Genomic DNA, 13,287 nt, shown 5'->3' with positions numbered 1-13,287 from the left:
GCCGCGTATCAACGCGGAATATAAATATCCAATATTATTCCTTATAATAATCGTGATGCATTCGTTATGCAATGAGCTGTGCAAATTTAAAAAAATATATAGCTCATCAAAATTATCAATAATATATTTCACTGAGCGATACAAATAAATGTTAGTATTCCTTCTGTGAATAAAGGATTGTAAACCTTCGATCTAAATATTGCATGTATTATAATAAATGTCTAAACTTACAAAAAGCAAACAAACTTATTTTCGCAAACAATTCGTTGAAATTGCTGGAAATTACTTCTTTTACACAGAAATATTAAATAATAGCAAATATCACATGTAATGGATAAAGACCGTATAATATAGTCAGTATCTCTCTGCACAACCTATAGCTCGAATAACATTACGTTAATGCTTTCATAATTTGAAAAAGAAATTCACAGTTACATTTTAATAAAATACACTAAGTTAATGTTTCTGTATAGCTAAATATATAGACGTTGTGTCACTCACCCTGCGGGTAAGTATATATGTTAATACAATATTTGATTAAATTTAATTACAATAAGTAATTCTCAGTTTATTCTATTCGCTCTTCAGATTTTTATCATTGATAATATACTATGAAAAATGTCATAATATCCGAGTACTAGGATCATGATACGTATACTTTAAAATTTTTAACTCTCTCTCTCTCTCTCATTTACTCACTCTTTCTTTCTCTCTCTCTCTCTTTCTCTTTTTCTCTCCCTCATTTCTATACACATTGAGTTTTGTAACTCAATTTCGAAATGATCGTAACCATTATGAACGCTTATAATTACAGGATCTATAACTCTTGCTGACTGTTATTGAGAGCACTAAAGTTAAGATTCACATAAGCACCACTTGTAACTTACGTTTATTATTCGTTTATGTATATTTTTTTCTGTAAATTCTATTACACACCATAAATATTGTTACTGTTTCCGTATTGTACCAACATCAAGCGTTTTTCTCAAATCTTTTAAGCAATAAAAATTATACAAACCTATATATAAATATTCGATTAATTAATCAACATTAAGTTAATCGACATGTTAATCTTCTTCCATCAAAAGATAATTAAGAATGTTATCTTCCAAGATTTTGTGTGTATAGAACAAATTATATATATATATATATGCATGCATGCACACACACACGCACGCACTCACGTACGCACACACACACACACACATGCACTCTTAAATTTAATTTTATAAAATTTTTTTAAGCTTTGTGTTAATCGTGCAAATTGATGTGTTAATATATTTTCAAAAAGAAATCGTTAGCAGAATTGTATTTTCATAATTTTAAATATTCTATCTAGGACATGCAGAATTCATACAATTATACTATCGCGCAGAGACATTTAAATTGCTATTATGATAAAATTTTACATATAATGTTATAAAATTTTCTGGCTTATGTCTACTGTAAGAGTTGAACTTTTGCTAAAATGCATTACTATCTATGTGCTCGCTTGTAATTTTGTACATTCTTTTATTATATATATATAGTAGATCTTATTCTGTGTAAAACCGATTTCCTTTGTATAACCAATTATATTTTTTATCATGATCTTTATATATACATATATGTATATATATATATGTATATAATAGTAGACATAACATATCTTTTACTTTCTCCACATTTACAACACTTAATATCTTCACAAGATCAGGAAATATTGGTAATATTAATAATACAATAAAAAAATATATACATACATTAAAAAAAATAATTTTATATAATTCACTACAGAATATCTAAAGTCTTAAATGATATTTGTGATACTATAATGGAGCAAAATGCCTCATTTTGAAAAACAGCACAGACAGTAATACACCTAGCACTGGCTAATATAATTACGAAATAATTTTATTAACATCTTTTTTTATGTTATATTCATATATCTTTTAAAAGATATATAAAAAGCCAAATTCTAAATGCGACCAGAATGACAATATGGTACAAAGGTATTCATGTACAGAATAAAAATAGGAAATTACACTCGAGACCTTAAATAAATAGTCTGATACATATATATCAATGTGAGTGAGTGAAGTATATGTCGTTTTTATTTTGTGATTGCTGCTGCATCGTTCTCCTGATCATGCCAAATAGCTATAAGTGTCCTTTTGACCTTCTGTGCGCTCCAAATATTCTTTTTCAATTAAAATGTCTATACATTTCTGTAAGAAGAATATCATTAAAAACATACATTGGTATTATACCTGTATTTTTATTGTCATTATTCTTATATTTGCTTAAATTAATATTACGTTTACAAAATTTTTTTAAATATGTATTTTTTTAAATATGTATTTTTAAAAAACGCAAACGTGATATTTTTTTAAAATAAGGCAGCCTATTTTTAATTCCAGAATCTAATAGCTGATGTTAAGAGCTTTTTAAAACACTCTATAATAAAATTAATTTTTATTAAGTATTTTTCGAGATATAAGGCCTAAAATTTACAATATCATTGGCATTAACATTACCCTAGGTAAGCGACCAACAGTTAAAATGCTTTGAATATTATCAAGATTAAAGACATTGGGGAGAGGAGATTGTTGAATTTTTATTTTTACGTAAAAATGAACTATTAGTGCAAAAGTGAAAATAAGAGGAACAACCTGTAATGGTTTTGATCTTGATAAATGTTATTCAAGTAATGAACCTGAACAACATTTAAAAAGTTTTAATCGTTGGTCGGATGTCTTGGGCAATGCTAACGCTGATACTCTTTTCAAGTCTTATAACTCAAAAAGTACTTAGTGAATAAACTTTATTGTAGTGTTTTAAAAAGTTCTTAACATTAGGTATTAGAATCCGGAATTAAAAATAGGTAATGTATAAAAATCGGTAATATAAAAAATGTAAAAAAATCGATATGACCTTGATCTGATCTTAGCGATGTCACTTAATGTCAAACAGATGTGTATGATCTTTTTAAACTTCAAATAGATCTTTTAAAACTTTACTTGAATTTTCTCAATAATGCTTTGTTTTTAAGATATTTCACTGGTCCGTTACTTTTTATTTATCCTGAATATGTATAATATGAGAATAAAATCTTTGCTTAGCAAAAAAACTCACCTTAATGACATGTACTCTCGGTTTGAATCTAGAGCTTAATTGATTCAATACTTCTGCTACCAACTGTTGATGCTTCAATACTTTTCGCATTTTCATAATTCTAACAATTGCTGCCTGAATTAAAAGTTTCCTATCTTCTTCTATATGTTTGTGCGTAGTCTCTTGTTCAACCTTTAATTCCGTCTTCATAGGTATATTAATATTGACCCTTAATTTCTTGCTGTTAAACGAATAAACCAATTGCTACATGTAGTAATATATACAGAATATACAAAGATAACAGATGTATACAGAAGTGACATACTTCTTGTATCCTGTAAAAAGTTCTACCGTCGATAACGGGGTCAGTTCAGCTACATCATCGCTAGCTGTAGTTAAAAGCTTGGCTTTCAAAAGAATTTGAATAACCTGTGCAAAAAGAAATTTTTAGTGTTCTATATTGCTATATTACTTACCACTACTTAGATTGTACAGGATCCTATTTTAATAATGCATTAAGATTTTTTGAAAACTATGATAGAGATATGGAAAGATGTTTCAAATAAAAGTTGTATGATTCAAAGTGGAACAAAAGAACCATTGATTTGACCTTAGGTAGTTAAGATTGTTAAGATCAGGTCAAAGTCACTAAATTTTTTAAATAGAAGTCCATTTTTTTAATTACATATTTTCATAGCTTACCTAAAGAGCTTCTTAAAATACCAATAAAATTTTTTTTCTCTTTAAGAAATTTCAAATTATAAGACTCTCTTGAAAGTTATAATATTACCGGCGGCGTTAGAATTTGACCAAAAGTCAATCAATGGTATTTTTTTATATCCTCCAAACTATACAATTTTTGTTTAAAACATTTTTTCGCATCTACCATAGTTTTCGAGAAATTTTAATGTATTATTTAAAATAAGGCATGTGTATTACCTGTAGTAAAAAATCTATCTTTATTTGTGTTGCATATTGCAGTTGTTGTATTGTCCATGATGTAGATCCATTATATGCTAACAAAACTGCCATTTGGAAAGTCGATGCTTGCAATGTATATCTGTTCTTAAAACAATTTGTATGCAGTTCTCCTTTAGACATATTATATAGCCAATTTAACTTTCTGCCACTGTGTTGCGAACTATAGAAAGTAGTAAACCTATGTACAGATCTTTCTAGCTGCAAATAAAAATTATATAAGCAATCAATAAAGGTCTCATAAAATGATTGAAAAATTTAATATTTTTAATCTGGAGATATGGTAGTGTCTCGGCGCTAAACCAAGCGCAGCGATATACTTTACCTCAGTTGGCAAAGAAAATGTAAACGATTGTTGGAATGGCCATGAACCAGATGATAAAACTTGTATACTAAAATCTATATCTAAAGGTTCAGCAGAATTTGTCAAATGCCTCCTAAACTGTTCATTTAGATCTTTTGATACGCCAATATCCTGTGAATTAATTGTTACAATTATACTATTATATTTTTCTGATAATTCTTAATAAAATATGTTATGTAACGAAAACATCTCAAAATAAATTATACATTTATAAAATTCTTATAATAATAAAAAGACTAACTTTTACAAGTATATTTTTATGTACAATATATCTTTAAAAAGATCATATAAAGATATATCTGCAAGTACTGAGTTAATCTTTCAATATTTTACATTATAAAAATTTGAATCAAAATTTGTTTTTATAAAAAACCAATTAAACAAATCAATTAAAGTAAACTACATATGTGGTATATAAAATTCACACTATACATATCTTATATATGATCGCACCAATAACAGCGAATTGCTCTCATTAGCCTTTATATTCTTGTTATTTGAAAAACCAATTAATTTAGAAAATATCATGAAAGTAATTATATCATGAAAGTTTAGTAAACAATTTTAGAACATAAAAGATAAAATAAAAGTAATTATAAGGCTCTGTGTATAAAATATTATAAATAAAAATAGGGCAAAAGAGCCATTTACTAATAGGCTCTTTTGCCCTATTTGTATTTATAATAAAAGGTATATCCTCGCTCTAATTTAACTATTGTATTAAAAAGTATAAATTTATTTTAGATTTATTATATGTATGTAATAAATATATATTGAGATATTTTATAAGGATACTATTTATTTAATCTTTATTCACTTATCTAATTAAATGCATAAATAAATTGTCTTACTAGGCAAGCAAGATTAAGTGAGAAATTTTCATACAAATATATTTTTTAAAGTTTAAACATATTGCACTTTTAGTCAAAAAATCACCTTTTTACAAAACTATAAAAAATTATAGCTAATAATAAATGTTAGAGATATAATATGATTTATATGACGACTTTAATCAATAATAATGAGTAGAATATAAAAATTTAATCTCGTATTTCAGAAATACTTTGTATATGTAATTAAATAATATGTTCCATATATACCTGGAACATGCGTTGTAATTTTGAAGTATACTCAAATCCACAAGCTTGTTTCAACTTAGAAATCATGGAAGCTTCTGCGTCATCGCTAGCAGACATATGCTGAACTAATCGTTTTGCTAGCATCTTACTATAAAACTTTTGAAATACATCCTTATCTTCAATATATTTAAATACTACCATCTGTAGAGAAAATAATAATGTAAAGATTAATGCCGAGATTTGTATCATTTCTTCATATAGGGGAATTTAAACAAGAATTATAAAGAAATGTACTATTTGTAGTACATTATATACTTACAACTTGATTAAGAGTATCTTCAAGTTCTGCCTCTTCCGGATTTTTACTACTTTTTTTAAGCAGCAGATCACAATATTTAGCTAATAATTCAGGTGATTTACTGCTGCTATTTGCTGCTCTTGTAACAGAATTACTGTTAATAAATCGTCCGCAAGCCTTGTCCAGGGCAGCAACAAAACCACTATCATTATTAAATGCGACCAGCACTAAAGCATTGTATTTTTTATGCACCTCCAAGATCGTATTCACATAAATTTTTGGATCCTATAAATAAAAAGGATAGTCAGCGTTTAGTTAATTCATATTTTATTTATAATCATAGCAATACTAAGTAAAATATATATATACATTAGCTGCCGAGTCTCCGCATTTATCTATAGCTGCAAGACCTTGATTAGCAATATGACTTTCTAAAAGATTTCTTAATTCTCCAAGGCCATTTGGTATTCTCGCTACTAACTGATACATTCTACCTAAATCCGTATTTTTATCAGCATCCAAAAGATTCTGGAATTCAGAATGGAATATGTCCAGATGCTTCTCGATAAGTACCCTCTCGCATGTTTTCGCCAGTCGCTCGTGAGTTGTTTGATGTAAGTAAACACGCACTCTTTTCTGTTCTTCCAATAATCTCTGTTCCGCCTGTATAGATAAAAGAGTAAAATGGAGAGAGGAGTAAAACATATTCTTTGCATACTTATTAATATTCTCTCTCTTTTTTTTAGAATACCTTTTTCATATATTCTGTTACAGGATTTTGTCTAAGAAATTCTGAACTCTCGCGACAGTAGAATCTTTCAGTATCCTCGAGAAAAACATTTTCAAATGAATCTTTGTACACAGTTAGATTTTGTCCTTTTGCCCCAGGGTCTTCTTCATTTAAACCCAATTCTACATAACAATTGATGACACCACTGACTAATCGCGTATTTATCGTTTCACCATTACGTTCTCTTTCGATTAATTTAAGCACTGCATTAGTAACCTGGAAGAAAGCAGATTTTACGTTTATATCATGTCACAATAAATAAACAGGATGTTCCCTAGTTAAACCATCATACTTAAAATATGAATTCAGGACCTAAACAAAAATTTTCCTCTGGAAGTATACTCACGAACGCTTCGTTCAAGAGACATTTACTTCTGAAGTTACAGAACTGTAAGAATGAATAATGTCGAAATAAGGTCTATCTTCTTTATTGCTTTACAATAATCAAAATTTAATTATTAAATGTTTTGTTTAAAATAATGACCTCTAGCCCGGAGACAAGCATATACTTTATTTTGACATTATTTATTCTTATAGTTTTGTAACTTTAGAAGTAAATATCTCTTGAATAAAGCATTTGCGAGCATATATCCAAAGAAAATTTTTTATCTTTTTTCAGGTCCTGAATTTATATTCTAAGTTTGGCGTTTAACCCGAGAACACCCTGTATATTGATGTTTGCAAAAATATCCTTTACCTGTCTATTTAAATGTTTAAATAAATTATCTCGCCATGTAACCAGAGCTAATTGATAAATTTCGTAAATTCCTTTGCGACCCTCTTCACATTCTCTTCGCACCCAATGGCGATTGAGATATGCACACACACCATTTAACACTTTACTACTAAATTGATATTCCTCCCATTGTCTTGTATAGAATTGTAGTATATCTTCGTCCATCAAGTCGATACCGTGCTGCAAGCATATAATATATATATATACATATATGCATATCAGTTATATATACATATGAGTATGTATGTATATTTATATATGTATATAGTTCATATATGCAGGGTTCGGAAGTAATACATTACTTGCACTATCATTGTTATCGTTACTTTTTACTTTTGTAATCATTGTTACTTTTTCTGTCTGTGATTATAATTACATTTACATGGCTTGATTTACACCAAAGTTATATCCGATGTTACAATTACTGATGCTAGATGCCATATAAATGCTATTTTACGACAAAGTTGTTACATTGATGTATAGTAATTTAAAGTCATTTGAAATTTAGATGTGACTTAAAAATTCACTTTGCTAAAAATTCTTTACGCTCTTTCATTCTTTTAGCTTGGTAGAAATAAGATAAGCATTAAAGTATAAACGCTCACTTAAGTAGGAGTTATAACATCAGTTTTACTAAATTGAAATTTAGAAGCCATGTAAACATACTATACATCAATAATGGTAACATCGTTACATTTTTACAGTAACAAATTTAGCTGTTATTTTTATCATTACCTTTAATCACTTGTTACCTTTGTAACTATTATAACAGATCTCATTATTTTTAATTTACTATAAATATTTTTTTATATTAATATAGAAATTTAAATATTGAAAATTTTGTACTTCATATCTTATCTGCATTTTGATAATCACTGTCAATACCAAAAATGTATAGTATACATCAATATATGTAACATGAATGAGAAATGTTCAGTATTACCAGTAAAAATTGGAAACGCATTTTTAATAACGACATTAATGTTTAAAAACAATGTTCAATTCAAATTTTTAATAAAATCTGCGTTTATATAAAAAAATTATGATCTAATTTTTTAAAGATAAACATACATAAAAAATAAAAATATTAATATAAAGAATTATCAAAAATTTGTTAATATAATATAAAACAAAGCTTTTGCTATAAAACTGGAATTTTTAATTTTAATATCGATTTTCACAATTAATATTGATTATTAAGTAATATAATTTTTAAATCTAATATCATACTCTAACATTACAAAAAAGTAACAAATCCTATTTAAGTAACGGTGACACATTACTTTTATGAAATAACATATCCAACCCAGCATATATAGTACTTATTTAATTCTTTAAATAAAAAATAATATTTGTATATATTTACTTTGAGTAAACTAATAAGATAATTCCTAAGAAAATCACGCAGACATTTGTACAGCTCCAAACCTACTAATTGTGCACCTCCTTGTTGAATTTGTCCTTTTTTACTTTTAGTTGATGTTCTAGTCAACTGCTGATGAACACTTGTACAATAATTATATATATGTCTGTAGAATTTTTTTAATAATGTAATAGGAAAATGTGTCAGAACGATAATCAGTTTATAGAATAGAAAAAAAAAGAAAAATAAGAAGTATCTTCTAAGTCTCTAAGATATAAAGGATACGTGTACAGCTCTATATATCTCGGCTTTGACATACACTGCCTATTATAAACTTGCTCTATGCCTTCACGCAAATCTCCCCAAATTTGATCCAAATCAATTTGCTTGAGCCCTGGAGGACCACCTTGATGACTTCCAGCTCCTCCGCCGCCTCTGTGCCCTGACATCTTATTCCTGTATGCTTGTCGAGTGAGCGTCAGTGTTACTGTGTGCTACTATAATTTCTGTAGAAACAAATATAAATTTAACATTGGATATCTTTTCTAAATCCCATATCAAATTATACATTGAAGATTAAGGGTGGGAATATAGAGTCTTGCATAAGAAAATGAAGCAATTAAAGTTCTTCATTTTTTTTTCCATAAAATAGAAGACATAATTGATGATTTTCTTAAAATCTAGATGAATTTGCATAGCTGCATAAACATATACATAAAGAAAATTATCCAATCATATTTCTATTATAAAGACAGATGTAAAATGCGATTGGATAATTTTTTTTGTGCATGCATTAATGTGATTATATAAATTTGTGTGAATATACCCTTATGCTTTATGTATTATGCTTTATGCAAAGATCTGTGTTCTGGCCTTAAGAGTGGCAAACTAAATCCTATTTTCAACCAATTCTGATTAATTTAATCAGTATTATTTTATTAAGTAATATATATATATATATATATATATACACATGAATAAAACTATCAAATTAATAGAATTATTTAATATAATTAAAAAAAGATTAATAACAAACTATATATTAGAGACATTGTTTCCGCTAATCATTCAAGATTATATTATCAAAAAATATTGAATAGGAAAATGTACAAAAATACTATAAGTACACATTATTTTAATAGTCTAGTTGAATCTTAGGTGCTTGTATAAATCTGTGTCAATTTATATACTATGTATGTAGTCCTTTAAATCACAATAAAGTTTTAATATTACTAAGACTGTTCTAAGATGTATAAAGAGAACATTATTAAATTGCAATAATTAATTTAACTCGTGATATTACCAGTTTAACAGAGTTTGTATTTCAAGATGAAAAAATCATTTTGGTGTGCAGTTTAAAGGACTATACATGTAGTATATAAATTCACACAGATTTATACAAGTGCCTAAGATCCAGCTAGACTGTTAAAAGACATTGATTTCCATTGGCTGTGTTCTCACATGTATGGTATACTATGAGATATTTAAATATATATTACAAATATTATAGGTTTCTGTAGTATCTTCGTATACAATATTTTCCAGAAATAAAGCTGTTTTTTTACCAAAGAATCTCTAAACTGGTACACACGGTGCAATAAGCTGAGGTAAAACAAACTATATTTGTTTCACTTCAACTTATTGCACATATTATAATTCAAAGTATAAATTACAAAGCAATAAAATATAAGCTGACAAAAGAGATTACTTCTTTGCAATATTAAGCTATTCTTTGTGGCTACACTAAAACTTTCTATTTATCTTGCTCTATTATGTCCATCAAACTCCAAGACTCATATTCAAAATATGCTTTTATCGATAAATGTGCAAGTTTAATTCTGAAATTCTTTAATATATGTAACTATGTATACACACACATGCACACATACATACAATATATATTAGCAATATGCTAAATAGATACTAATATACATAATAAGCGTGTGTTCTGAATACGGGTCCACACAAATATGTGTTTTAAATACGTGCATGTGCACTAATTCAATTACAAAAAACCAGATCTGTTGTACATCTAAAAGCAGGATAAAAGGCAGTTCTGTTATTTCTAGACTATTTTTATGGAATACCTTTTTCAACTCGAAATAAAAATGAAAAAGAATCAGATAGTTGAATATTATCAGTGTATCACAAATTAAAATGGAATTTTATTTAATTAAATCCAAAATTCTTCAAAGAAAAAAAGCTTTGTGAAAAAGGGAAAGGTTAATCGACAATGAGTATTCCGTTATATTGTGTTATGCACTTGTTCCTTTGGAGAGACTAAGAGAGACAGATAAAAACACATACACACACATATTCACATATACACACATACACATGGACAAAGAGTGAGCAAATGAGAGATGTCGAAATGAAGGCTTATTCGCATTCTCGTCGCAAGCCATTATTTCTCTCAACAAAAAATGAATACATCGGAGAGAGAAAATGTATTATTTATCGCGTGAATGGAATGTTTAAAGAAGAATACGCACTCACTTGTCGATGTTCACCACGACATAACAGGATAAGAACGGTCGAGGGATAACTCTCGGTGTGAAAACGCGGCTCTAGCCCGCTTTATTCTACAAACGTCGAAATGGACGGTGTCCAAAAGTTTCCTTACAGGAAATTTTTCAACGGGACTAAACGCCCGAACCTGCACAATTCGTTCTGTACAACAACGAGCACAGCGGACAACCGGAGCAAACCAACGTACATACGTGCTCAAAAAATTACTTACGACCGCGGCTCCACTACTTTGGTTCTGACAGGTTAGGCCGCAACGTTACCAACTGCAGCACGTGATTTAACCAAGGTTCTACGGAAATTTCTGAGAGAGGAACATGACGGCCTTTTGTATATTACCACAAAATGACCTCCAACATTACTACTGCCCTCTGAAAAAATGGATGTTAACTACACTGTAATATTTATTTTTATGTGCGGTCTCTGATAAAAAATTACTGATATCTTTATTAACTTGTTAGAATTGCTATTTCAACGATTTCAGAAATTTTTTTCCATCAGGGGCATCTCAAAAAAATGGATATTGCTATGTAGTTGACATAAATGTATATATGGGTATATGTGTGTGTAAACATTCCTGTGATGCGCAGTAATGGCTTCTGCACACTGGACGCGAAAACGCTAAAGCGGGGAGCACAGACTTTTGCATAACGCATAAACCATATACATAAAGAATTTGATTGGTCCATTGACTCATGCATAAGAAAATGGACCAATGAAATTCCTTATGCACATGCTTTATGCGTTATGCAAAAGTCTGTGCTTCCCGCTTTAAGCCCATGGCACATAGAAAAACATAAGGCCGTAAACGTAATCAGTAAGCGAATTGACCAATCACAGTTGAGAACGTACAGTCGCCGCTTAAGCCAGAAACACATAGAAAAACGTAAGGCCGTAAGACGTATCAGTAAGGAAATCGTAACATTAGATTCGCTACCGGCCTTACGGTCTCTACTGTGATTGGCCAATTCGCTTACTGATTACGTTTACGGCCTTACGTTTTGTATGTGCCATGGGCTTTACGTTCTCAACTGTGATTGGTCAATTCGCTTACTGATTACGTTTTTCTATGGGCTTTAGCGTTTTCGCCTTCTAATAATTTTTTTTTTAAGTGATGAAAACTGATCCCCTTCTGTTTATAATTATGGCATTGCGCCACAAAACATTATGTAGTATTTCTTTTTGATTTTATTATTTTCCATTATAGCACGTATAAGGTGTCTGACTAGCGAAGCTTCTACCGGCCGCCACTAGGAGGATCTTTTCATCGCCAATAAGCCGTAAAGCGGGGAGCACAGACTTTTGCATAACGCATAAAAGCATGTGCTAAGGAATTTCATTGGTCCATTTTCTTATGCATGAGTCAATGGACCAATCAAATTCTTTATGTATATGGTTTATGCTTTATGCAAAAGTCTGTGCTCCCCGCTTAAGTCACAAATCATAAGTCATAAGGCCTGTTCTTTTTACCGAACTGGTACACAGAGTGCAATAAGTTGAAGTGAAACAGATATACGTTTGTTTCATTTCAACTTATTGCACTGTATGTACCAGTTCAGACAGTGCAGGCAAAAAGAACAGGCCTATAAGCTAGAAATGGACCAATCACAGTCATCAATTTTTAGTTCCTTAAAAGCCAGCGGCACACGGTGCTTGTTTTCCTGCTGGATTGCTAGCTAGATCAGATTCTTGCCATTGGATTGGCTGCGATATTGGTACTTTCAACACCGCAGCCAATACGGTGGCAAGATTCTAATCCAGTTAGCAATCCAGCAGGAAAACAAGCACCGTGTGCCGTAGGCTTTATTTCCGATTTATGACTTATGGTTTATTGTAGAAGGCCCAGAAAGTCTATTCTACAATAAACCATTACCTAACTTTTAAGTATTAAGTCATAAGTAATTGCCCACTCACAGTCGATTATTCTTCTCACATTCGATTGTGATTGGTAAATTTCTTATAGGCCTTCTACAATAAGCCATTACCTATAAGTTTTAAGTATTAAGTCATAAAAAATTGACCACTCACAGTCGATTATTCTTCTCATATTGTGATTGGTA

At 29.4% G+C, this 13,287-nt stretch overlaps 1 protein-coding gene across 1 annotated transcript; it reads right to left on the bottom strand.

Moving 5' to 3' along the window:
• Positions 1 to 1,999: 1,999 nt before the first annotated feature.
• On the bottom strand, positions 2,000 to 11,388 carry Cul1 (cullin 1). The gene is made up of 13 exons (XM_018548733.1): positions 11,198 to 11,388; positions 8,987 to 9,207; positions 8,705 to 8,867; positions 7,300 to 7,518; positions 6,564 to 6,818; positions 6,182 to 6,475; positions 5,834 to 6,097; positions 5,536 to 5,715; positions 4,397 to 4,546; positions 4,033 to 4,272; positions 3,419 to 3,522; positions 3,115 to 3,334; positions 2,000 to 2,207 (listed from the first exon to the last, which is right to left on the bottom strand). The coding sequence occupies exons 2-13, from the start codon at positions 9,148 to 9,150 to the stop codon at positions 2,127 to 2,129; spliced, it is 2,334 nt and encodes a 777-aa protein (XP_018404235.1). The 5' UTR covers positions 9,151 to 9,207; positions 11,198 to 11,388; the 3' UTR covers positions 2,000 to 2,126.
• Between the last annotated feature and the right edge of the window lie 1,899 nt (positions 11,389 to 13,287).

Source organism: Cyphomyrmex costatus, unplaced genomic scaffold (assembly GCF_001594065.2).
Source record: "Cyphomyrmex costatus isolate MS0001 unplaced genomic scaffold, Ccosl1.0 scaffold75, whole genome shotgun sequence".
In the NCBI taxonomy this organism is placed as follows: Eukaryota; Metazoa; Arthropoda; class Insecta; order Hymenoptera; family Formicidae; genus Cyphomyrmex; species Cyphomyrmex costatus.
The sequence above is the reverse complement of the archived record's forward strand: the minus strand, read 5'-3'. Positions and strand labels throughout refer to the sequence as shown.

Bases quoted from the DNA above. Each gene is read 5' to 3' on its own strand.
- Cul1 (XM_018548733.1), bottom strand. From the start codon at position 9,150: ATGTCAGGGCACAGAGGCGGCGGAGGAGCTGGAAGTCATCAAGGTGGT. The intron at 5,716-5,833 runs GTAAGTATATAA...TTTTCTCTACAG, and splicing joins AAGATACTCTTAATCAAGTT to ATGGTAGTATTTAAATATAT. The intron at 3,523-4,032 runs GTAATACACATG...CTTTTTGCACAG, and splicing joins AGATAGATTTTTTACTACAG to GTTATTCAAATTCTTTTGAA.